The sequence below is a fragment of the Scyliorhinus torazame genome, chromosome 10 (assembly GCF_047496885.1).
Source record: "Scyliorhinus torazame isolate Kashiwa2021f chromosome 10, sScyTor2.1, whole genome shotgun sequence".
Lineage (NCBI taxonomy): Eukaryota > Metazoa > Chordata > Chondrichthyes > Carcharhiniformes > Scyliorhinidae > Scyliorhinus > Scyliorhinus torazame.
This window is the reverse complement of record NC_092716.1, coordinates 221,338,523-221,365,837: the sequence shown is the minus strand read 5'-3', so window position 1 is coordinate 221,365,837 and position 27,315 is coordinate 221,338,523. Positions and strand designations below refer to the sequence as shown.

At 47.5% G+C, this 27,315-nt stretch overlaps 1 protein-coding gene across 4 annotated transcripts in view; it reads left to right on the top strand.

Moving 5' to 3' along the window:
• Positions 1-9,915: 9,915 nt before the first annotated feature.
• Positions 9,916-27,315, top strand: part of pde3b (phosphodiesterase 3B) — a 363,186-nt gene continuing 345,786 nt past the window's right edge. For all 4 annotated transcript variants that reach the window (XM_072466423.1, XM_072466421.1, XM_072466422.1 and 1 more), the window contains exon 1: positions 9,916-10,805. In XM_072466423.1, coding sequence (XP_072322524.1) covers positions 9,921-10,805 — 885 coding nt within the window. In that variant the 5' untranslated portion in view covers positions 9,916-9,920. The remainder of the gene's footprint in view (positions 10,806-27,315) is intronic.

The following is a 27,315-nucleotide window of genomic DNA, read 5'->3' as shown; positions in this document are numbered from 1 at the left end:
TGCAGAACGTCCTCACGATATTTGGCATCACCCAAAAATTCCACATAGCATACCACCCACAGTCGAGTGGTATCGTGGAGCGCATGAATCGGACCCTAAAATCCACCCTCAGAAAAATGGTCCAGCAGAACAACACCACTTGGGACTCAGTCCTCCCTTTTGCGCTGATGTTTTTGCGTAATACAATTTCTACTTCCACAGGTTACACCCCACACACTCTCATGACCGGACGCCCCATGAAAGGCACAGAATATTTGTTAGGTTTAGACTTGACCAGCCCCGAAGTGACGGCCCTCACACACGAGAAAGCAGTAGAGCAATTAGTTGCAAATGTTAAAACGGCTCAGCTAGCAGCCGCAGTAAAATTGGGCACAAGGAAGAAACAGAGCAAGGCTTGTTTCGACAAGGCAGTGCATGCGACTGAGTACAGTATAGGACAGCAAGTCATGCTCTCCGTATATAACCCCAGCACATTCCTGTCACCAAAATACTCGGGTCCGTACTCCATTGCGGACAAAGTAAGCGCTTCCGTATATAAAATAAAGTATCCCAATGGTAAGACTGCGTGGTTCCATATCAACCAGCTGAAGGCATACGGAACAGTCTAACCACTCACACCACGTCATGCTCGATGCAGCACACAACGCCCCGCCCACAGCCAACTTTACCCTACCATCCCCCAACACGTCCAGCCCAGCTACAGACTCGGCCTCGACTCCACCCCCGAAATATACACTCCGCCCCGGAACGCCCACAGACTGCAGCAGCAGAGACAGCGACTATGACTCGGACGATAGCCACAACACGCCTCCCTACTATCCCCATGCAACAGGAACAACACCCAGCGAATCCGACTACGATCAGAGTGATGCCTTCATGATCACTTTCCTAAACAAACCCCACCACCGAACTACCATAACGACCCGATTCTGTCCCCACACAGCTAGACACCAACTATTGGCACCGAGATAACTCGTTCCGACTCGTCCGCAATGACGAGGGCGACCCCTCCTCACACCATGGAGCCCTTTCAGCCCTGATACACTCAAGAGTTTGGCACCCGGGAAAAGATGACGACCTTGAGTCTGACTCCCAGAACAAGAACCTCTTTGCGACCATGTTCGCAACCGATAACTGAGGTGTCCAGATGATGTTTTAAAAGGAACCGCTTGGGAGAAGTGGTGTCCTTTCTGATGGAACCTGCAGCATGTTTTATGTTGTTTGTAGTGTTTTGTTAAATGCTGTATGTCAGACCTCAAAATGTTTTTCACGGCCCCACGCCTTTTTCGGCCGAAACCTCTGAGGACTTGCCCACAGAGACTTGCTATTGGCCAGACGCTAGTCCAGCGGAACTAGTTTGTCTGCAGAGACTTGTTAAGGTACCAGACGCCTGTTCATAACTGCCCTTCTGGTTCAAGGGAAGAACCACTACGGCAGCCCAACCACGATGACTACATTTCTTGCCCGTTCTTGTCGGTTGCTCAGGCAGTGGCGAAATGGCTTGGGACCCGCCCTGCCTGGGAAACCCCCTCTGGTCAACTACGCTTGGGTAGGGGAGACACGGCAATGGTAGCCGTCCTACCCGGGGACACCATCCAACTCTTACCCGTCGTGGCCCATACGCACCTCATTTTGGAAATTTTAGTTCAAAAAGTTTTGTTTTGTTTCAGGTAACCCTTCGGTTGCCAACCACATGCTATTTACATCCTGGAACATTTGGATGGTATATTGCACAGTCTGCGAGACGGCTCGCACTGGTTCATTATTTGGAAGTGTGTCTTGTCCTAAAATTCGGTTTTTGGAGAAAAAAAATGAGGGAGTCACACATCGTGACCAATTATAAAGGGAGTAATTGGCACTAAGGGACAGACAGACTATCGTACGAGATGTTAAACCAAGGTAGTTACAGACACTATGCTTGTTTCCACAGAACTCCAGAAGCTCCAGGACCGGAGAAGAGAAGAGAAGAAAAGAAAAGAGAAGAGCCATGAGGACTTCCTTCACATGGGTCATCATCTTGATAATGGACATTTGGTTGCGAGTGAACGCGAACCCCATGACTTCAAGCCCCCCAGCCGTTAATGTTTCACTTCCCCACAGGAGCCAGAGCCCAGTCATCAGCGACACCACATCATCTTGGTGTGCCAGGTTTATAACCTGGTACTCTCTGTCATATGTAATAGAAACCTTACTGGTATTGGCGATACTCTGCTGCATCGTGCAGACTATGCGTCTAAGAAAATGGAGAAGGAGAGCCTACCGCGCTCGAACCCCGGTACATAGGATCAGATCCCCTATTTTCGGATACGACCAGACCCCCAACCCCCGTAATCTATAATAAAGAGCATTCATTTGCAGTTTTATTGTAAATAAAGAAATGTAAAGAAATATTCATGAGCAAATTGTACGATCCTGAGCTTGACTGCCAAGCCAGGAAAAATGTGTGCAAACTGCTATGATTTTGTTTGTATGGTTGAGGAAGGTAGAATGATGAAATGTTTAAGTGAGTGTAGTGTATTAAGAATAGTTAGAGGTTCCCATTTTATTGTTTTGTAATGCATGTCCCTGTTTGACATAGCGCCCCTTAGAATTGTCAGTTAAAATTTTTTTTGCAGTTATGGTCAGTGTAGAGGCCATGAAAGAAGTGCCCCCCAGGTCAGGGAATGGAAAGCAACATAGATATGTGATCCTTCATGCTTCGCGTTAGGATCACAAGGAGGGAATGTAGCCACCTAAATTGGCCAACACCCGATTTAAAATGGCGAACGGCAAAGGCTGATGGGAAAGTCAGCCAACAAGACAGAAACCAGCGGCTGCAGGTTTGCTGTGTATTTACCTCTGCAAAAGCCAGACAACATCGATACCAGCGGCCATCAGCATAACAAAGTAGCAGCCATCTGCATACTGATGAGAAATCCCCGGGAACAATAAGTAACATTTTGGACACACAAAGCAAAGCCAGACTCCTCGGCGCCAGCAGGAGCCAACACAAAGGAGGTGAACGAGCACCTCAAGACCGCCCATCGATCAGGGAACCGCTCCAGTATTGGAGAAAATCGAACCAAGCGATTGGGACAAAGTCCAATCACTTGGGACCAGGTACAGGGTCCGGCCCGAAAGGCGGGAAGCCCCTGGGGACTATAAGAGTTGAGCCCCAAGTTCAAATCGCTCTCTTCTTCAACTCTGCGTCCCGCCCGGGTCACCCAGCAACACGGACCACCATTGACCGTGACCAAGTGCAGTGATGACCGACAGAAGTAAGTCTTAATTCAACGCTCGCTACGAGATAGGCGCTCCTAGCTACCAATCCGTACCAACTTCGAATCCTGCAGACTCAGAATCCGAACGAAAGGCCATTTGTTCCCCTGACCTGGTGGGCCAGTCCGAAGCTAAGTATAGGCCTGTTAGTTGTAGAAGTAGCTTAGACGTAGAATTTTTGCACGAGTAGCGATTACTGTGGAAAATAAATGTGCTTTGATTTAAATCTTACAAATCGTTGTATTGGGTTATTGATCATTACTCGGACTTGAACCTCGTGGCGGTATCATAAAGAAATCTGGCGACTCGAGAGCAAAGGTAATAAAACAGAGCAATTGAACCAAGGAGAAAATCAGCAACAGTTGCAAATCGCGTTCCGTGCAGGGCAGCGTTGTCTGGGGTGCTTACCCTGGCCGCAAAAGTAGCATTTCGGGCTTCTGTCGTTGGCGGGCTGCTGCGCGGCACAGGCTTGCACCGCACTCGAGTCGGGTGATGGCGGCGCCCACGACGGTGCCGCGTGGTCGGAGGTGTAGGCCTCCATGTTCTGGAAAGCCACTTCCAGCGAGTTTGAGAGCTGCACTGTCTCTGGGAGGCCGAGTGTACCCCCTTCTAGCAAGCGCTGGTGGATGTAATTGGATTTGATGCCTGTGACATAGGCGACCCTGATCAGCAGCTCCGTGTGTTGGACAGCCGATGCCGCCTGGCAAGCACAGTTCCGGCCGAGTACCCGCAAGGCACGCAGGAATTTGGCTTGTGATTCTCCGAGGCGTTGTCGCCTCGTGGCAAGGTGCCTGGTGTACACCTCGTTTACTGCCTTTACGTACTGTCCCTTCAGCAGCATTATTGCCTCCGTATACGAGGGGGCGTCTCTGATAAGAAGGAAAACTTGTGGGCTCACCCGTGCGTTGAGTAATTGAAGCTTTTGGAGGTCGGTGATGTCGTCGGTGGAGGATCCGAGGTAAGCTTCGAAGCAGCTGAGCCAGTGCTCGAATGTCGCAGTGGCGTCGGCTGCTTGTGGGTCCAGCTCCAGGCGCTCAAGCTTGAGTGATGAATTCATCTTAAAAGTTTAGCTTATTAAATTGATGTGCCATCAATTAACACAAGACGAGTAGTGAACAAAACTGTGGAAGCTGAACAGAAAGCCTCCTGGCCACTGATCCCAAACTGGGGCAGGGCCGGAGGTCAGCCACCTTTATACCGAGCCTGAGGGGAGGCGGAGCCATCAGGCAGTGGTTTACCACAATACATGTAGTACAGTAACAGTTTACCACAATACATATAATACACTAACAGTGGTTTACCACAACAACAAATATTTCAAAAGTTTTGTCTACGTATCACGGCACGCAGCATGTGGTTAGCACTGTTGCTTCACAGCTCCAGGGTCCCAGGTTCGATTCCCAGCTTGGGTCACTGTCTGTGTGGAGTCTGCACGTTCTCCTGGTGTCTGTGTGGGTTTCGCGTGGGTTTCCGTCGGGTGCTCCGGTTTCCTCCCACAAGTCCCGAGTGCTGTTAAGTGAATTGCACGTTGTAATTTTCCCTCTGTGTAGCCGAACAGGCGGCAGAATGTGGCGGCCAAGGGATTTTCACAATAACTTCATTGCAGTGTTAATGTATGCCTACTTGTGACAATAAAGATTATTATCTCTCAGGTGCTGCCTTCGTTGACGTTAGTGGCTTATGTTCAGCGTAAATTTTAGGAATAAGAACGTGTTACAATTCAATCTTGAAGATTCGCCTCATCATCCAACTCCAGCACAATTTTCTCAAACGATTACCAGCCTGTACAGTACATATTGCACTGTTCTGAAGTTCATGGCATTTTATGCTTTGATAAAATTTGGTTTTAGAAGTAAAGAGAGTTGTATATATATTTGAAAGTAAAGAATTTAGAGAGCGACAGAGAAAGGACTGGGGAATGGGACTAGATCGGTCGCTTTTTCCATTGCCGGTGCAGACACGATGGGCCGAATGGCCTCCTTCAGTGCTGTAAAATTCTACAATTGCTTGAGGGCATAAATGCTCCAGTAATTAGTGCTGTACAAATGTGTAATGCATAATGCATAAGCACAGTGGTTAGCATGGTTGCTTCACAGCACCAGGGACACTGCATCCAACATCCTTAGCTGACCTCATCATCCCATCTTCTCTAAGCTCCCCTACATCTTAACATATCGATTTCAAAATTTACCTCCTTGTTTTCACATCATTCACTCCAACATGATTTATTTCACAAACGAGTACTGTTTTTCAGAAGTCCTGAAAGTTAAAGTCCAGTTGAAGTTGAAAATGTGAACAAATGTGTGCTCATTTTTGAAACCACTTGAGCACACTTTGAACAATAATCTTTTGTAGTTTTCCTTTAATACCTTGAAACTGTGCAAAAAGCAACACAAATTACCTGGAAGGTTACTGACACATTTCTCATCTCAAAAATTTTAAAATACAATAGTAACGTAGATATTTAATTGAGATACATAAAAGGTTGGAACTAACTTCTGAAAAATAAAGTTTCATACTTCAATAACTTGTATTTAAGAATGCTTAAAGGACAGGTACCTCGCTTACATTAGTTGTAATCTAAAATTGTCCAGAATTTGAAAGGACTGTTATTTTTGAAAAATAAACATTTTCTGTTTCATTGTAGTGGAAACAAAGGTGTTCGAGTACAGTGTCAACCATTGTGGAACTTCTTTGGACAGATTTACTAGAACTTAAAAAGCAATGATTTTGTTGCAGAAAGTTTACAATAAATATATTTAATTCAAAGTCACATATAAACATTTACTGGCAACTTTAAAAAAAAAAAAAATTTAGAGTGCCCAATTCATTTTTTCCAATTAAGGGGCAGTTTAGCATGGCCAATCCACCTAGTCTGCACATCTTTGGGTTGTGGGGGTGAAACCCACGCAAACACAGGGAGAATGTGCAAACTCCACACAGACAGTGACCCAGAGCCGGGATTGAACCTGGGACCTCGGCGCTGTGAGGCAGCAGGGCTAACCCACCATTTACTGGCAACTTGACAACCACTCTGTAACGGCTGGAACATTTTGCATCATTTCCCTGATTCATAGAGCTCCAAAGATGAAATAGTCCACACAAGCATTAGGAGCTTCTTACAAATGATCATAGTATTTATCTTGGTTTATTGTTGTCATGGATGAGTGTGCTTTTTAAAAAATGCAGTTTTATAAGAATAGCGGTACTAGTTTAAAATTATGAAAGCTTAAGATAACATTTGATGCATTCATTGAAACATCCTTCAGAATTTCTCCTGATATAATTTATTTCACGCAGCAGCACCATTTGCAATGGGTACTTTCCACGAAACCACAGTGCACATGTTTGCCATGGTATAGTATTCTACGTGCACAGATTGAAAGTTGGTTTCCCTTTGCAACTTTCTGATTGCAAATAAGATATTAAAAACAATGTGGTTGAAAATCAACCGCTTCTTCTAAGTTGTTACTTTTATTTCTGCTCACTCTTAAACAATAGAGTATATAATCGAAGGCGACTCTTCTGTGTAGTGTTTGGGAAGGGCTGCATTGCCCGGGGTGTTGTCGTATGGATGAAATATTAAATGGAAGTCCACCTGTCCTGTTACCAGGATGCAAAGTGTTCCATAGTACTATTTCCTGGCTAACACAACAACGCCATGCATCAAATTGCTGTTTAAGAGACCCTGCTGTGGGTAAATTGGTTGCTGAGCAGTGACTATATTTAGTGTTCCATTTCCTGTGACTCCTGTCATATAAGGGTTAGCATAGGACTGGGTACAGTGCCACCCACACACTTATGTAAAGCAATACATGACCTGGATTTAGAGAGCAGTCTTGTACTGGCCAGAGACGTGTGTAGAGGCAAGCATGGAGACAGCTCCTCACTTATGTATTTACTTATGTAGTTACGAACAGCAAACTCACGGCTCTTCATGAGACCTACTGAACCACACAACATCTTACAACATGGTGGCAGTTATTGGAAAATAGGATCTGGCACAGAAAGGGTTAATATGGGACGGTATAGTATCACCCACACTGATATAAATGCAGATAGAAGCAAATTACTGCAGATGCTGGAATCTGAAACATAAACAGAAAATACTGGACAATCACAGCAGGTCTGACTATCTGTGGAGAGAGAAGGGAGCAAACGTTTTTGAGTCTGGATGACTTTTTGTTAAACATTTATGAAGAGTGATCCAGACTCGAACCGTTAGCTCTCTTCTCTCACAAATGCTGTCAGATCTGCTGTGATTGTCCAGTATTTTTTGCTGATGTAAAGGAATACATGGCCAGAGTCTGAGTCTTGTACTGGACAGAGACATGTGTAAAGGCAAGCACGAAAAGAGCTCTGAGCTTACACCTTATATTGCATATATGTATATAGTTACGAGTAGTTAATAAAAGACGCCATAGTCCCCGAGGATCATAGGCTGCTTGCCCTTTTTCAGAGAGAGCCCACTGGTGCTGACTTAGCCTCAGGGTCACCACACATCAGGGGAGGGGCAAGATTGAGAAGGGGGGGTTTTCATGAATAACCTCAGCCAGTATGGGAATTGAATCTGCATTGTTGGCGTCGCTCCATATCACGAACCTGCCAACCGAGCTAGCTCACTCCCCAAATACTACCTGGAACGCTGGTCCAGTGACAATACCACAGCATCCCCCCCCCCCATATGCTTCATCCGATGCCGGTGCTTAGGTGGTTACGCACACGAACAGATTCAAAAACAGCTTCTTCCCCGCTGTTACCAGACTCCTAAATGACCCTCTTATAGAGACTGACCTGATTAATACTAAACTTCTGTAAGCTCCACCCGATGCCGGTGTCGAGGTATTCCTTTCTTGTCACGTACTTAATGATCTGTTGAGCTACTCGCAGAAAAATACTTTTCACAGTACCTCGGTACACGTGACAATAAACAAATCCAAATCCAATCAGGCACCTTAATATTTCAGTTTTATATACATACAATCACGCACCTCATCAACTCTCTTTCACATAAAAATTTTTTTTAGAGTACCCAATTCATTACTTCCAATCAAGGGGCAATTTAGCATGGCCAATCCACCTACCCTGCACATTTTTGGGTTGTGGGGCGAAACCCACACAAACATGGGGAGAATGTGCAAACTGCACACGGACAGTGACCCAGAGCCGGGATCGAACCTGGGACCTCGGCGCCGTGAGGCAGCAGTGCTAACCCACTCCGCCACCCTGCTGCCCTTACTCTTTTTCACATATAACCCGTTGTTACATTTTCTTTTAATTAAATGACATTACATTGACGTATGTTTTACTGATGTACTTATCAATGTGGAAGATGCAGCCTCGAGTAAAATACAATTAAAGGGAAAGTCTCATGAAGTGAAGATGCACACTTGATGTGAACATAAATTTCCTGTAAAAATTATTTTGGAAGCAAATCAGTCTCTGAAAATAACACATGGACAAGTGTTGCTTAAAAAAAGTTAATCTGCATGGGCGACACGGTGACGCAGTGGCTAGCGCTGCTGCCTCACACCGCGGAGGACCGGGTTCGATCCCGGCCCCGGGTCACTGTCTGTGGAGTTTGCACATTCTCCCCATGTCTGTGTGGGTCTCACCCAATTGGGCACGCTAAATTGCCACTTCATTGGAAAAAAATAATTGCTGCTCTAAATTTAAAAAAAATCTTCCATCTGCATTTGAAACAAGTCAAAACATCTGGGCAGAGCATAACTTGTGACAAAATACAGTGCCGCATTTTAAAACTGTGGTGTGCCCTAAAAAACAGCATCAATTTATCATGCAGGTGGTACGCCCAGCACCCTTAACCGAACACTGGGGAGTGAATAAACACTTGCTGTTAAAACTGCACAAGTCACAGATCCTCTTTGTGAGACCTCCTGGACGACACGCACCTTACATCAACTCCCTCTGATTAATGGAAGTCTGTTTCATACTCTTCAGAGAGAGCTCCAGCTTTCTTTGAAGCCGGCGTTATTGCAATTGAAGTGAATACCTCCCAAGTAGCAGCTCAGGTGAACACACTGAATTCGTCGGGAAGCAGCCGCGATTTTATTAAGTTGCAAAACACGCAATTCGAATTTCAGGAGGGAAAACTCAACGTGCTGGAGGGAAGCCGCCGCGCTGACCTGCTGCCGCGCGCGCTCGGCCCCTTCCAGGGATTCCATTCAGTTGAGCGCGCGAGGCAGTTTGAAGCGGGAAGGCGGCGTTTGATTGGACGCCGAGTGGTGGGTGGCACACGCGCTGGCGGGTCGGGCATGGCGCCGGGGGGCGGGGGTTTGAAGCGGCCTGGGCGGAGGAAGGGAGCCGTTGACCGGGGGGGGGGGGGGGGGGGGGGTTGCTCGTGCGGGTGCTGTAGCAACAGCGGCTTCGCGGAGCTGGAGGGAGGCGGGGTCAGTGAGCTCAGGTCGGGTTCAATGTGTTTATGTGCGAGTGGTGGTGTGTATATATGAGAAACAGTGAAGTATGCGGGCTGTGTTTTTCCTATTATTCCTCTTCGGACAAAATGCGCGATCTTTCCTTCGCCCTCGCGTAGTGAGCGAGTGATTGGCGGCGGGGAGCGGTGAAAGATTCCCGAGTGCGTGTGCGAACTAACGCACGGGGAAAAAAAGGACGGCGGGGGGGACGGGGGGGGAAACTTAAACATGGCGTTGAGGGAGGAGGGGGATTCGGCGCCGCACAACAACACCAGCAGCAGCAACGCCAAGTGCCAGGAGGAGAGTAGCCGAAACGGTTATGTGAAGAGCTGCGTCACCCCTCTGAAGCAGGACGGCGGCTTTTCCATCTGCAGGTGGTGTAACTTGGAGAGGCTCGGCTTGGCTCGTCCGAAACTCGCAGCCTTCTACCTCGGGGGCGGCTGCAGTGCCTTCGCAATCGTCGCGCTCTCTGTCGCGGCCAGGAGATGCCTGGACGCCGAGTTCCTTCCATCCTTGCTGCAGACTTTCCAGACGGCATGGGCTATCGCATTCCAGTCCCTCAGCCCCCTCTTTAGCATATGCTGTGCCTTCTTTTGGTTGACATTCTATCTGAGGAAGAGCAAACGGGAAAGCAACACGGCTTGGCTCCTGTCATTGCCTCCATGTTGCTACATCGGAGATTTCTTGGTGGTGCAAGTTTTGTTCGGCGAGGACCAGCTGTTTCTCTGCAGGTTGCTGGCCCCGGCCGTGGTGCTGGGTTGCGTGGGGCTGCTGACATTGCTCTCCACTTTGAAAGTGAAACAGAGCGTCCTCATCTTGCTGTTTGCCGGTGTTCTCAGGTTGGCTTCCATCACGAGTTTGATCGCCCTCCCGGCAGCCCTGAGACCCCTCTTGGCCTGTGGGGTTGGGATGGTGGGGGCGACCATTGCTGTGTATTTTGACTCCCTGTTTCCGAGAGAAGCCCGCCGCAGGATAACCACAGAGGAGAAAATCCCAGTGATCAAACCACGCAGGAGATCGAGTTGTGTTTCTTTAGGAGAAATATCGACCAGCTATTATGGTGGCTGCAAGATGCCTAGGAGGACGTCTTTGCCTTGCATATCGAGAGAGCAGGTACGAGTTGCTGAAATTGACGTTATTTTTTTAAAAAACCCATAAAATATCCGATTGAACAGTTCATCTTACAGCACACGCATAGTGTTTGTCAACATCTTCGAAGCAGACGAGCGTTTAAAGACCATGCTCTGTTGGTTAATCTCTAAAATGCCGTGATAGAACGCAATATGTGGTTTATTTTGGAAAAATCTTTTGTGACCCAAAGTTGCAGGATCTGCAACGATCCGATAGTATTTTAATCGCCCAAACAAGGAAGTATTTGCACGTGAAACCCTAAAGCTTTTGCAGAACATTGTACTTTCCAAGAAATAGTAAATATTTTTGAGTTGTGGAGTTTTATTATTTTCACAGCAACATTGATAGTGGTTGATAACATAAGGTTGATAGTGTTAATAACTACGGTTTATTGAAGCGGAGAACTAAATGAAAAGGAGCTTTTTAATATTATCTATGAACTTTAAAGTTCTTGGGCGAAAAATGTAGGGCACTTGCGTAGTATTTTTAAATAACACTGTCTTGTGCTGTAAAAACAGTTAACAAAGCAATTAAAATGTCTTTAATTATGTACAAGAAGGCTTGTACTGTGAGTTAAACCATAGCGTGAGGTGTTGTCAGATGTGTAATTCATTTTGCCAGTTTACTGTTATAAATGTATTTCCATTGTCAATTTGCATTTGTAGCAACACACTTCAAAAGGAGCCACAGTGACTCCAGCCCACAACCTGTTGTTAGTTCCATTCCTATATTGCAGGTAGAATTGTAAAAGCTAACAATTGAGTCATTTCAGAATTGTGAAAAAATTCGGACCTGTAGACCTAAGCTTATGACTGTCAAGGTTTCCATTATTAACTTAATTTTTAAGATTGGGTGAAGTTGGATCACTCAAATCTTTTGATGATTAATTGCTTTTACTTTCTAAATTTGTTAAAAATTGTTTCTGCTCATTGAGGAATTTTCAGAACGGTAGTTGCATACTCCAATCCAAATGCCCACTTTTGATCCATCCTTTAATTCCGGTGCACAAATATATTTTTTTGCAAATCTTTTTATTGGCTTCTCTCATTTATAAACAGTTGTAACTTATATACATTACATTTTTCTTGCCCGCACTAATTTTATTTTACAGAAAGGTTTGTTTTGTCCTTCATTTGACTAACTGTACGTACATTTTGTTGCCCGACGGATCGGTCTGTAATATCCTCCCCCCCCCCCCCCCCCCCCCCATTGGTTTCAGCACACTTTCTCCTCTCTTGTGGTTCCCCCCATTCTCTTCCCCCCCCCCCCCCCCCCCCCAGGTTGCGCAGTCCTTTGGTTCTTCATCTTTGTTTTTCCCCTGGCTTACTCCTCGTTGCTGGCCTCGAAGGCCGATAAACTGCCCCCCAGTATCCAGGAAGCCTTCCTCTGACCCTCGGATGTCGTACTTAATCTTCCCCAGGTGGAAAAATTCCGAGAGATCAGTGAGCCAGTCTGCAGCTTTGGGTGGTGCTGCCGATCGCCAGCCGAGCAGGATTCTCCGGCGTGCGATTAGGGAAGTGAAAGCAGGGGCGTTGGCCCCCCTCCCCATGTGTAGCTCTGGCTGCTCCGATACCCTGAAGATTGCCACTATTGGGCATGGCTTCACCCTCACAACTTTGGACATTGCTTCGGAGAAGGCTGTCCAGAACGCAGTAAGCGTGGGGCAAGCCCAAAACATGTGGGTGTGGTTGGGCGGGCCCCTCTGGTACCGTTCACATTTGTCCTCGACTTCCGGGAAGAACCTGCTCATTCGGGTTCTGGTCAGGTGCGCACTGTGCACCACTTTGAGCTGCATTAGGCTTAGCCTTCGGAGGTGGAGCTCACCCTGCTCAGTGCTTTCCTCCAGAGTCCCCATCTTACCTCTGTCCCCAGTTCGTCCTCCCATTTCTGTCTGGTCCCGTCCAGTGGTGTTCGGGCTCTGTGCAGTAGCTGTTCCTATATTTTCCCACATAGCCCCCCACTTCTCGCTGCTTGTGCCTATCAGTCCTCTGGTAGTGTGCTTTCTGGGGCCCCTGGGTACCCTACTGTCTCTTTGCGGAGGAAGTGTTTTATTTGGAGATGTCTCAATTCCTGTCCTCTTGCTAGTTTCCAGTTTGCTAGTAATGGAAAGGTTACTGAAGGATAGGATTTTTGAGCATCTGGAAAGACACTGCTTGATTAGGGATAGTCAGCACGGATTTGTGAGGGGCCTTACAAGTCTTATTGAATTCTTTGAGGAGGTGACCAAGCATGTGGATGAAGGTAAAGCAGTGGATGTATTGTACATGGATTTTAGTAAGGCATTTGATGAGGTTCCCCATGGTAGGATTCTGCAGAAAGTAAGGAGGCATGGGATAGTGGAAAATTTGGCCAGTTGGATAACGAACTGGCTAACCGATAGAAGTCAGAGAGTGGTGGTGGATGGCAAATATTCAGCCTGGATCCCAGTTACCAGTGGCGTACCGCAGGGATCAGGTCTGGGTCCTCTGCTGTTTGTGATTTTCATTAATGACTTGGATGAGGGAGTTGAAGGGTGGGTCAGTAAATTTGCAGACGATACGAAGATTGGCGGAGTTGTGGATAGTGAGGAGGGCTGTTGTCGGCTGCAAAGAGACATAGATCGGATGCAGAGCTGGGCTGAGAAGTGGCAGATGGAGTTTAACCCTGAAGTGTGAGGTTGTCCATTTTGGAAGGACAAATATGAATGCGGAATACAGGGTTAACGGTAGAGTTCTTGGCAATGTGGAGGAGCAGAGAGATGTTCATACATCTTTGAAAGTTGCCACTCAAGTGGATAGAGCTGTGAAGAACGCCTATGGTGTGCTAGTGTTCATTAACAGAGGGAGTGAATTTAAGAGCCGTGAGGTGATGATGCAGCTGTACAAAACTTTGGTAAGGCCACATTTGGAGTACTGTGTACAGTTCTGGTCGCCTCATTTTAGGAAGGATGTGGAAGCTTTGGAAAAGGTGCAAAGGAGATTTACCAGGATGTTGTCTGGAATGGAGAGTAGGTCTTACGAGGAAAGGTTGAGGGTGCTAGGCCTTTTCTCATTAGAACGGAGAAGGATGAGGGGCGACTTGATAGAGCTTTATAAGATGATCAGGGGAATAGAGTAGACAGTCAGAGACTTTTTCCCCGGGTGGAACAAACCATTACAAGGGGACATAAATTGAAGGTGAATGGTGGAAGATATAGGAGGGATATCAGAGGTAGGTTCTTTACCCAGAGAGTAGTGGGGGCATGGAATGCACTGCCTGTGGAAGTAGTTGAGTCGGAAACATTCGGGACCTTCAAGCAGCTATTGGATAGGTACATGGATTGCGGTAAAATGATATAGTGTAGATTTATTTGTTCTTAAGGGCAGCATGGCAGCATTCTGGATAGCACAATTGCTTCACAGCTCCAGGGTCCCAGGTTTGATTCCAGCTTGGGTCACTGTCTGTGCGGAATCTGCACATCCTCCCCGTGTCTGCATAGGTTTCCTCCGGGTGCTCCGGTTTCCTCCCACAGTCCAAAGATGTGCAGGTTAGGTGGATTGGCCATGATAAATTGCCCTTGGTGTCCAAAATTGCCCTTCGTGTTGGGTGGAGGTGTTGACTTTGGGTAGGGTGCTCTTTCCAAGAGCCGGTGCAGACTCAATGGGCCGAATGGCCTCCTTCTGCACTGTAAATTCAATGGTAATCTATGATTAATCTAGAACAAGGGTTCGGCACAACATCGTGGGCCGAAGGGCCTGTTCTGTGCTGTATCTTTCTGTGTTCTAAGAAGGAGCGGAGCAGCAGGTGGGAGAACGCGGGGGTCCGGATCTACCAGGATTGGAGCGCGGACGTGGCGAAGAAGAGGGCTGGTTACAACCGGGCGAAGGCAGTGCTGCACAGGAAGGGGGGTGAAGTTCGGTATGCTGCAGCCGGCGCGTCTGTGGGTCACCTATAAGAATCAACACCACTATTTCGAGTCCCCGGAGGAGGCGTGGGCCTTTGTTCAGGCCAAAAAACTGGACTCAGACTAAGGGTCGGGGATGAGGGATTGTTGGGTTGTGTTTCGAGGGGGGCTTCTTTGTTTTTTGGGGGTTGATTGAGCATTGTTTTAATTAGGTCCGCCGGGCGGGCTCGTTTGAGGGGGGGGGGGGTTAGATAACCTGCTTGGGGGGTTGATGGTCGGTAGGGGAGATGGGGCCCCGCGCAGGGAGGGGGAGAGAAAGAAGAGGCCTGAGTTGGGGGTAGTGGGACCGGGCCTGGAAAGGGTGCTGCGCCAGGGGAGGCGGGGACGGGCGAGTGGAGAGCGTGGGCTTTTTTCTCCGCGTTTAGGGCTGAAGGGGCGGGGCCGGAGCTGGGAAGTCGTTCGAGGCGTCGAGCATTGTGGCAGACAATGGCGGTAGGTATGTGATGGTAAGTGGCAAGCTGCAGGGGGAGCGGGTGGTGTTGGTCAATGTATATGCCCTGAATTGGGACGATGCGGGGTTCATGCGGCGTATGCTGGGCCCGATTCCGGACCTGGAGACGGGCCTGATAATGGGGGGGGGGGGGGATTTCAACACGGTGCTGGATCCGACATTGGATCGCTCGAGGTCTAGGATGGGCAGGAGGCCGGCGACGACCAAGGTGCTGAGGGGGTTCATGGACCAGATGGGAGGAGTGGATCCATGGAGGTTTGCGAGGCCGGGGGCCAGGAAATTTTCATTCTTCCAGGGCAGCACGGTAGCATTGTGGATAGCACAATTGCTTCACAGCTCCAGGGTCCCAGGTTCAATTCCCGGCTTGGGTCACTGTCTGTGCGGAGTCTGCACATTCTCCCCGTGTGTACGTGGGTTTCCTCCGGGTGCTCCGGTTTCCTCCCACAGTCCAAAGATGTGCAGGTTAGGTAGATTGGCCATGCTAAATTGCCCTTAGTATCCAAAATTGCTCTTCGTGTTGGCTGGGGTTACTGGGTTATGGGGATAAGGTGGAGGTGTGGACCTTGGGTAGGGTGCTCTTTCCAAGAGCCGGTGAAGACTCGATGGGCCAAATGGCCTCCTTCTATGAAATTCTATGTTCACAAGGCCTCCTCTCGGATTGACTTTTTTGTCACGATAGCCATTTCTGATCATGCTCTGCACTGGGTGGACCTCGAGTTGGGGGAGGAGAGGGACCAGCGCCCGCTGTGCCGCCGAGAGGTGGGGTTGCTGGCGGACGTGGAGGTGAGCGGTATAGAGAGGTACCTGGAGTCTAATGACAATGGGGAGGTGCAAGTAGGGGTGGTCTGGGAGGCGCTGAAGGTGGTGGTCAGAGGAGAACTGACCTCCATTAGGGCACACAAGGAGAGGGGGGGGGGGGAAGGTGAGAGAGGGAGAGGTTGGTGAGGGTGGATAGGAGGTACGCGGAGGCCCTGGAGGAGGGATTGCTTAGGGAGCAGCGTAGCCTCCAGGCTGAGTTTGACTTGTTGACCACCAGGAAGGCGGAGGCGCAGTGGAGGAAGGCGCAGGGGGCGGTATATGAATACGGAGAAAAGGCGAGCCGTATGCTGGCGCACCAGCTTCGGAAGCGAGAAGCAGCTGGGGAGATCGGGGGAGTTAGGGATGGAGGAGGGAACACGGTGCGAACTGCGGTGGGTATCAATGGGGTCTACAGGGACTTCTACGAGGAACTGCACCGGTCTGAGTCCCCACTGGAAGAGGGAGGGATGGGTCGCTTCCTGGACCGGCTGGGCTTTCCGAGGGTGGAGGAGGGGCAGGTGGCAGGGTTGGGGGTGCCGGTTGGGTTGGAGGAGTTGGTCAAAGGGATAGGGAACATGCAGGCAGGGAAGGCACTGGGGCTGGATGGGTTCCCGTTTGAGTTTTACAAGAAGTATGCGGACCTGCTGGGCCCGCTGTTGGTAAGGACCTTTTAACGAGGCAAGGGAAGGGGGGGGGCGCTGCCCCCGACGATGTCTAGAGCGCTGATTTCCCTGATCCTGAAGTGGGACAAGGATCCCCTACAGTGTGGGTCATACAGGCCGATCTCACTCTTCAATGTGGACGCAAAGTTGCTGGCAAAGATTTTGCCATGAGGATAGAGGACTGTGTGCCGCAGGTCATACACGAGGATCAGACTGGGTTCGTGAAAGGGAGGCAGTTGAATACCAATGTACAGAGGCTCTTGAATGTTATAATGATGCCGGTGATGGAAAGGGAGGCGGAGATAGTGGCGGCGATGGATGCGGAGAGGCGATGGATGCGGAGAAGGCCTTTGATAGGGTGGAGTGGGGGTACCTGTGGGGGGTGTTGGAAAGGTTCGAGGAGGGGTTCGTCAGGTGGGTGAGGCTGCTGTATGAGGCCCTGGTGGCGAGCGTGGCCACAAACCGAAGGAGGTCAGAGTATTTCCGGCTACACCGGGGTACGAGGCAGGGGTCCCCCCTGCTATTTGCACTGGCGATTGAACCCCTGGCCATGGCGTTGAGGGGGTCGAGGAACTGGAGGGGGCTGGTGCGGGGTGGGGAGGAGCACCGGGTGTCGCTCTATGCGGGTGATTTGCTGCTATATGTGGCGGACCCGGTGGGGGGAATGCCGGAGGTGATGAGGATCCTTCGGGAGTTTGGAGATTTCTCTGGGTACAAGCTTAATATGGGGACGAGCGAGTTGTTTGTAGTGCACCCGGGGGACCAGGAGAGGGGGATTGGTGAGCTCCCGCTAAAAAGGGCGGAGAGGAGTTTCAGGTACCTGGGGGGTCCAGGTGGCTAGGAGCTGGAGGGCCCTGCATAAGCTTAACTTCACGAGGCTGGTGGAGCAGATGGAGGAGGAGTTTAACTGGTGGGACGTGCTGCAACTCTCCCAGGCGGGTAGCGTGCAGTCAGTTAAAATGACGGTGCTCCCGAGGTTTTTGTTTCTGTTCCAATGCCTCCCCATCCTGATCCCTGGGGCCGCCTTCAGGCGGGTTAACGGGAGCGTTATGGGGTTTGTATGGGCGCAGAAGACCCCGAGGGTGAGAAGGGTGTTCCTGGAGCGGTGCAGGGATGGGGGGGCGGGGTTCGCGCTGCCTAACCGCTGTGGGTATTATTGGGCCGCCAACGTGGCACTGGTGCGTTAGTGGGTGATGGAGGGGGATGAGGCGGCATGGAAAAGGCTGGAGATGGCTTCCTGTGTGGGCACGAGCCTGGAGGCGCTGGTGACGGCGCCGCTGCCGCTTCCTCCAACAAGGTGCACCACGTCCCCGGTGGTGGCGGCGACCCTCAAAATTTGGGGGCAATGGAGACGTCACAGGGGGGAGGTGGGGGCCTCGGTGTGGTCCCCGATTCGGGGGAACCACCGGTTTGTCCTGGGGAGGATGGATGGAGGGTTTCTGAGCTAGCACAGGGTAGGTATTAGAAGGATGGGTGACCTATTTATGGACGGGAAGTTCGCGAGCCTGGGTGAGCTGGAGGAGAAATTTGGGCCCCCCCGGGGAACACCTTCAGATATATGCAGGTAAGGGCGTTTGTTCGGCGGCAGGTGGTGGAGTTCCCACTGCTGCCGCCACGCGGGTCCAGGACAGGGTGCTGTCGGGGGTGTGGGTTGGAGAGGGAAGGATCTCGGCAACGTTACAGGTGATGCAGGAGGAGGAGGCCTTGGTGGAGGAGCTAAAGGGTAAGTGGGAGGAGGAGTTGATGAGGAGATTGATGAGGGGATGTGGGCGGATGCCCTGGGGAGGGCGAACTCTTCCTCTTGCGCGAGGCTCAGCCTCATATAATTTAAGGTGCTGCATAGGGCTCACTTAACCGGGGCAAGGATAAGCCGGTTCTTTGGGTGCGAGGACAGGTGTGCTAAGTGCTCGGAGTCCAGCAAATCACACCCACATGTTCTGGGCCTGCCCAGCGCTGGAGGACTTTTGGAAGGGTGTAGCGAGGACGGTGTCGAGGGTGGTAGGTTCCAGGGGCAAGCCGGGCTGGGGGCTTGCAATATTTGGGGTGGCAGAGGAGCTGGGAGTGCAGGAGGCGAAAGAGGCTGGTATTAGAACATAGAACATAGAACATAGAAAATACAGCACAGAACAGGCCCTTCGGCCCACAATGTTGTGCCGAACCTTTGTCCTAGATTAATCATAGATTATCATTGAATTTACAGTGCAGAAGGAGGCCATTCGGCCCTTTGAGTCTGCACCGGCTCTTGGAAAGAGCACCCTACCCAAACTCAACACCTCCACCCAACACCAAGGGCAATTTGGACATTAAGGGCAATTTATCATTGGCCAATTCACCTAACCCGCACATCTTTGGACTGTGGGAGGAAACCGGAGCACCCGGAGGAAACCCACGCAGACACGGGGAGGACGTGCAGACTCCGCACAGACAATGACCCAAGCCGGAATCGAACCTGGGACCATGGAGCTGTGAAGCAATTGTGCTATCCACAATGCTACCGTGCTACCCCTGGCCTTTGCGTCCCCGGTAGCCCGGCGAAGGATTCTTCAGTGGAAGGATGCGAGGCCCCCAAGCGTGGAATCCTGGATCAGCGATATGGCAGGGTTTATTAAGTTTGAGAGGGTGAAATTTGCCTTGAGGGGATCGGTACAAGGGTTCTTCAGGCGGTGGCAACCGATACTAGACTTCCTGGCAGAACGTTAGAAGATGGTCAGTAGTGGCAGCAACCCGGGGGGGTGGGGGAGGAGGGGGTTGGTTCGTTTCTCGTTTTTCTTGAGTGGGCATGTATTTTTGCCTTTGTGTTGATGAAGGTTGTTAATTTATTATTCATGTATAGAGGGTGGGGGGGGTTTGTTCTTTTCTTTCTGTATTTTGTTGATATTTTGTGAAAATTTGAATAACAATTATTTTAAAAATAGAATATATTCAATGTTTTAGCATCAACTACTTCCTGTGGTAATGAATTCCACCGCCTCACCACGCTTTGTGTGAAGAAATGTCTTGTATCTGTCTGAAATGGTTTACCCTGAATCCTCAGACTGTGATCCCTGGTTCTGGACACACCCATCATTGGTAACATCTCGCCTGCATCTACCCTGTCTAGTCCCGTTAAAATTTTATAAGTCTCTATGAGATCCCCCATCATTCCTCTGAACTTGAGCGAGAACAATCCCAACCTAGTCAATCTCTCCTCATATGACAGTCCCACCATTCCTGGAATCAGTCTGGTAAACCGCTGCCCTCCCTCGAGAGCAAGAACATCCTTCCTCAGAGGAGACCAAAACTGCACACACTACTCCAGATGTGGCCTCACCAAGGCCCTGTATAATTGCAGCAACACATCCCTGCTTCTATACTCAAAACCTCTTGCAATGAAGGCCAACATACCATTAGCCTCCTTTACCGCCTGCTGTACCTGCATGCTGACCTTCAGCGACTGGTGCTAAAGGACACCCGGGTCCTGCTGCACACACTCCTCTCCCAATTTATAACCATTCAGGTAGTAATCTGCCTTCCTGTTTTTGCTCCCAAAGTGAATAACTTCACACTTATCCAAATTTTACTGCATTTGCCATTGATTTGCCCACTCGCCCAACCTGTCCAGATCATGCTGTCGGATCCCAGCATCCTCGTGACAATTCACCTGCCCACCTAACTTGGTATCATCTGCAAACTTTGAGATGTTAACATTTTGTTCCGTAATCCAAATCGTTAATATATATATTGTGAATAGCTGGGGTCCCAGCACCGATCCCTGTGGTACCCCACTAGTTACTGCCTGCCAATTTGAAAAGGACCCATTAATCCCATCTCTTTGTTTCCCCTCTGCCAAACAGTTTTCTATCCACCTCAATACAGTTCCCCCAATCCAATGCACTTCAATTTTGCACAATAATCTCTTCTGTGGGACTTTGTCCACATGTACCACATCAACTGGCTCCCCCTTGTCGACTGTACTGGTTACATGGTCAAAGAATTCCAACAGATTTGTCCAGCATGATTTTCCCTTCATAAATCCATGCTGACTCTGACTGATCCTGCCACTGCTTTCTAAATTTCCGCTATAAAGTCCTTGATAATGGATTCAAGCATTTTCCCCACTATCGATGTTAGGTTTACTGGTCTATAACTCCCTGCTTTCTCCCTACCTCCCTTTTTGAATATCGGAGTGAAGTGAACTACCCCTAATCTGCAGGGACAGTTCCATAGTCTATAGAATCCCGGGAGATGACCACCAATGCATCCACTATTTCCATAGCCACCTCCTTAAGCACTCTGGGATGCAGATTCTCAGGCCCTGGGGATTTATCTGCCTTCAATGCCATCAATTTTCCCAGCACCATTTCTCTACTAATGTTGATCTCCCTCAGTTCTTCCCTCTCACTAAACCTTTCATTCTCCAACATTTCTAGTATCTGATTTGTGTCCTCTTTTGTGAAGACAGAACCAAAGTATGTATTCAGTTGCTCAGCCATTTCTTTGTCCCTTTATTATGCATTCCCCTGTCTGTACATAATTATTTTAAACCAAGTATTTCATGAGAACTTGTTCTGCAATGCAATTCTTATCAACATGAGTAATATTGACGAGATAATTTTAAGGTTAAAATTGAGTTATTTACCTCCATTTACAAGATTGTGGTTATGGGCTTGTTACTCGGCATTTATGATCTTCATATTGGTCATTCCTTTTGACTTGACTCCCTTTCCCATTTAACCTTTAAATGTTATGTACCTTCCCTTGAGTGCATCCTCATATTCATTTACACTACCATTGGTAACAAAGCTTTCAACTGTCTTCGTCCAACCTACTTTTTAGAGCTTCTTCCTAAAATACCATCAACTTTTTAAAAACATGAAGATCTGTCATTGATCAATTTAGCATTCAGCTCTTTTGACGTATCCCTTCTTCGTTTGAATGTTTGTTTACATAAAGGTGCCATGCAAGCAGAAATTGCTGATCATTGTAAGTTGATGTCCCAGTGAACTGCTCCCAAGTTACTGCTGATAGTTTGTAATTAGTTGCTTGACGAAGAGCAGCCTGAGTAATGTGTCCTGGGTTCCCTTGTTGTGGGCACACAGATTGCTTTTATTTGGCACTTTGCTTTAACTAAGCATAGAAATTACAGTGCAGAAATAGGCCATTCGGCCCATCGAGTCTGCACCGGCTCTTGGAAAGGCACCCTACCCAAGGTCAACACCTCCACCCTATCACCATAACCCAGTAACCCCACCCAACACCAAGGGCAATTTTGGACACTAAGGGCAATTTATCATGGCCAGTCCACCTAACCTGCACATCTTTGGACTGTGGGAGGAAACCGGAGCATCCAGAGGAAACCCATGCACAAAAGGGGAGGATGTGCAGACTCCGCACAGACAGTGACCCAAGCTGGAATCGAACCTGGGACCCTGGAGTTGTGAAGCAATTGTGCTATCCACAATGCTACCGTGCTGCCCCAAGCAGTTAAAATAAATAACATAGCGGTCAGAAGTCTTATGAACTGAAACTATTTTTTGAAGTCTGCACTGGGACACCTGAATGGAAGAGTGAATATGGGCAAATAGCTGCTCGAGCTGGCAGGTGGAAAGGTCTATGGAATCTGAAACCAGTCTGGTGTAAGTGGCGTTAACGGCTTACCAGCCGACCTGAATCACTGGTTCTACACAGTTAGGCCTGTTCTAATGACCAAGATCCTTACTGTTTGGCCTTCAGGGTTATTTGAAATGAATCAGTGAATAGATATCAGTAGGATTGCTCTATCTGTCAAGTTGGAATTCCAATATATTTTTTTTTTTACACTGGGTCTGGGATTACTGGGTCTGGGATTACATGGAATAGTTGCAGTATGTGAAAGAAACAGCCAAATAACACAGAACACAGGTGACATTTGCAAAATGTCCGAGAGCAATGTAATTACATTAAATGGTTAAAATATTTTGAAAAGGTGCTGCTGTGCAAGTTGTAGGTTTCGCAAACTATCGATTTCTGGTTGAGAGCTGGCTGTAGTCAGGTTTATTTGACTTTGTTTCAGCAGAGGTATCTGATATGTAAAAAGATCAAATATGCAACCTTTTATTTGCTTCCTATTTTATATTTCTTTTAACTAGATGGAAGTGAATTAATTTGTGCGCAGCATTGTGGCGCAGTTGGGTTAGCACTGTTGCCTCATGGCACCGAGGTCGCAGGTTCGACCCCGGCTCTGGGTCACTGTACGTGTGGAGTTTGCACATTCTCCCAGTGTTTGTGTGGGTTTTTCCCCCACACCCCAAAGATGTGCAGGGTAGGTGGATTGGCCAAGTTCAATTGCCCCTTAATCGGAAAAAATGAATTGGGCACTCTAAATTTATTTTAAAAAAAAAATAATTTACTCAAGTAAGGAATAATCAAGTATAATAATTTTAAATGCTTTCAAATTTTAGTTGAGTACTATAATAATCTTTATTGTCACCAGTAGGCTTACATTAACACTGCAATGAAGTTACTGTTAAAAGCCCAGAGTCGTCACATTCCGGCGCCAGTTTGGGTACACAGAGGGAGAATTCAGAATGTCCAAATGACCTAACGGCACGTCTTTCGGGTCTTGTGGGAGGAAACACATGCCAATGGCAGGCAGTAAGAGTGACACAGATTCCTGGTCAGCCATATGATGGAAAGAAAATTGATGCTTGTACCATCACTATGATAGTACCACACTATGCATGTAAAAGTGGATCTTGCCGCAGCAACTCTGGCTCCTTGACAGAGCGTTGTTTGGCAGCTGCTGTGGATCAGATTGGTGCTAACAGCATCGGGATTGATCCTTGACTGGCTGGGGTGGATTTGGGACCTGAGTCCTCGACCTAGCTGTGGTGGAGGCTGTGGTGCTGTGGGTCAGACCTGCCTTCTGGCAGAGAACTGAAGAAGTTGGAGAAAACGTAAACAAATAATAAATTTGTGACAGGAGTGCTTTCAGAATTTGCTTTTTGGTGGCATGTTTGGTGATGGGAGATTAGGAACGGGTTTGGAACATAAGGTGAAACAGCCTTCTGTTCTTGTGAGTCTCTTCCTCTATTCGGTGAGATTAAGATTGATATGTAACCAAATTCCATATTTGCCCCATATCCCTTCATAGCTTTGGGTGACAAATCTATCAATCTGTTAGATGTTAGGGTTAGATGATTCTTGATCAAAATTTTGTAGAACTTTGAAGAAAACCATAGTTTCAACCGCTTTGTCATTAGTAAAATCCAGATCTATATATGCATACTTTGTTTTCTCTGCTATTGATTTTCTGATGTCAACAACTGACCAGTCGAGGTTTGGGGTGAGAACAGAGCCCTAACGTGCTCCAATATTCTTAGCTAAAATTTTCTGCCACTGTTTATGTGAGCATAGAGTTCTCTGGTCAGTGCAATTTTGGTAAGCATGTCAAGAGGTTCAGAGGAGCCATGGACACTTACCTATTGAGTAATAAGCTTTTTTTCACGTTGGTAACTTTTGTGATTCCTTTTGTTCAAGTTCTTTGGGTGCTATTTGCTGTAATGTAAATTTGTGTCTTTCTCTTGTGAAGTCCGCTTGTTGCAGAATTTGTGGTGGTTCTTGATTGAAGCAAGTAACTCCGAAGCAAATGGTTTAGCTGTTGGCTCTGTAGCTGTTGCAGTTTGATTTGGATTCCTTGTTTTTGTGAAAATACATGAGAATGCCTTGAGGCCACTTCGGAGGAATAGTTTCAACAACCCATACTTGTGTTAATGTCTTGTGCAGCCGATTGTGTCATGATCAGTCTATTTAACCACTAGTATGTTCATTAAGATTTAACATTTTTGCAAACCATGCAACAAAAGTACAAAATAAATATGACTCAGTAAGCAAGGAAATAAAACTACTCGACACACAATAATACTGAGTGGAACAGGAGAACAACATTCCAACTGGCTTGATACAATCATTAGACATGGTTAAATGCCCCTAAAAGCCCATCAAAGACCAAGTAAGGAACAGGATGAAACCATGAAAATGTGGTAAAATGGTGTGCACCCTCCCATGACACATCTGCTCATAATTGCCATGAGAGTTCAGGATAAATGTTCCATGCCATGTTCGGGCGCACACAAATATAGATCTCCCTCAAGTCTTAAAGTAGCAATGACACAGCACATCACCTTGGATAACAAACCCGGAGGCACGTAATCAGGAACCAATCATGGATTCTTTATGCCCATTCTTACAAAAGAAAAGAAAATATGCAAAAGCCCAGTTCCAAAGGGGACTTATATATGTACCTCTCAACACACATTAACCCCAGTCTCAGGCCCAGTACAGAACTAACATCATTCCATACATTTGTACAGAGAGGAGAGGCAACAACATGTTTGGATTATGATTAAACTTCCACGGCCTCCCAAGTAAAACTGAGGAAAATAAGAGCTGGAGCTACCAGAAGGGCAGCACGATAGCACAGTGGATAGTTGCTTCACAGCCTCCAGGATCACAGGTTTGATTCCCGGCTTGAGTCACTGTCTGTGCGGATTCTGCACGGTTCCCCCGTGTCTGCGTGGGTTTCTTCCGGGTGCTCCGGTTTCCTCCCACAAGTCCCGAAAGACGTGCTGTTCGGTAATTTGGACATTCTGAATTCTCCCTCTGTGTATATCCGAACAGGCGTCGGAATGTGGCGACTACTGGCTTTTCACAGTAACTTCATTGCAGTGTTAATGTGAGCCTGCTTGTGACATTGCAGATCATTTAAAGAAAAAAGTTAAAGAAGCAAATTGCAGGATAACAAAGTATCAGGGCCCAACCCTGATTCCACATTTCCCTGGCGCACACCGTATCACCCATTAATGAGGAAGAGAACAAACTGCTCTTTCAACCAAGAGAGCCCCTTCCACCCAAGAAAACAAATATGAAATGTGCAACAGGATAAAATAAAAGATTATAAGATGAGCAGAGCTAGTGTAAACACAGCTGCTGTTGCGCTGATATACGTGAACCCCTGAGCCATTTTTCTTTGAGTGATGCCAAATGGCTCGAGTGCTTTTTTGTTTTTCAATTTGGTGAGTGATGTAAGGTAAACAGGTGAACAATGTGGGAAGAATTTCATCCACAGACTGAAGAGCAGATTCCTTAGGTTGTGAAACAGTGACGGCTGCATATAGTGTTGAAAGTAACTGTTGGGGCTTACTGCCAGGACATCAGCAAGGTGGCTCAAGCAGGTCGTTGATACCACTGTGCCATGTAGCATTCTTCAGTTGAGATCCACAACAATGCTCGACAGTGTTCCTAAAGACTATTTCTTGAACAGGAGATACTTGATCTACCAGTTGGTAAAATGTTCCACTAGGATATCGGAGTGAGGAAGTTGCTGGTGTCCAGGAGGAAGGAGTACAGCGAATTCTGATGTATGGAATTGAACGGCATGGAAATTTCCAAGAGCTAACCCAAGTTGTCAGATGGATGTGCTCCATCAATGACATGTCACAATAAATGTAATTATAGCACAGGAAGAGATAATTTGCTTGTGCATGTGCTGGTCTTTATTTTTAAACTGCCGTATCCATAAGTCCCGTTTCCCTGTCATTTTTATATTCCAATATTCATTGAATTTCATTTGAATAATATTGCATTTTTGTGTCTTGATAGAATTGTTCCAATAACCCTTCTGATGTAAAAAATAACCCTTTTTATTCTTCTTGTCCTGATCCCAAGTTTATGGTACCTCATTGCATATTCACTAGCTAGTGGAAACAATCTTTGCTTACAGCCATTGATTTGCTGCAAAAATAACAGAATTTGAGTACACATGGTTAATCTATAACAGTGAAGAGATCCGTTGTGAGTTGTGAATAACCAAATTGCTCCACTGTTGAACCGGCAAAAAAAACTTTGGCACCAGCCCTCTAGAAATGGCTGCATTTTACGCTGTAATAACAAATTCGACTTGATGCAAAAGCTACCGTTGCCATTTAACAGTCGACAGGCCCCATTACTGGGACACTTCATATCTCCAATGGCTCTTATCTTTGATACCAGTTAGCAATTTAATTATTTTTCTGTACATCCTACATAAAGTTTGCAGCCAGGATGTAAGTTAAAGTGGAGAGATTATGCAAGAAGTAATCCTTAACAGAAAAATAATGCATCAGGGCTTGCAAATGGAAAATAAAACTGAAAGAAAGCAACAATGACAACTTGTATTTATATACAATTTTAACAGTGTGAAATATCCCAAAGCACTCACAGCAGTGATTATCAAGGAAATTTGACAGCAAGTAATATACAAGATATTAGGACAGATGACCAAAACTTAGGCAGAAAAGTGCATATTTATTAAGGTCCTTTATAAAAAAATAAGAAAATATTTTATTGAAGTATTTATAATTTTAACATTTTAAACAACAGCGATCCACCACACGCAAAAACCTCACAATAACACACCCAACTTCCCCAGCCCTAAACCCTAATTACCCATACATTAGATACCCTGCATTTCCATGCCTTCCCCCCTCCCCTGCTGACGGTCAGTTTTCCTTGAAGTCAATGAACGACAGCCACCTCCGAGCGAACCTCTGTACTGAACCCCTTAAGGCAAACTTAATTTTCTATCGCCGGAGAAACCTTGCCATGTCACTGACCCAGACCCCCGACTTTGGAGGCTCCGAGTTCCTCCATCCAGCTAAATCC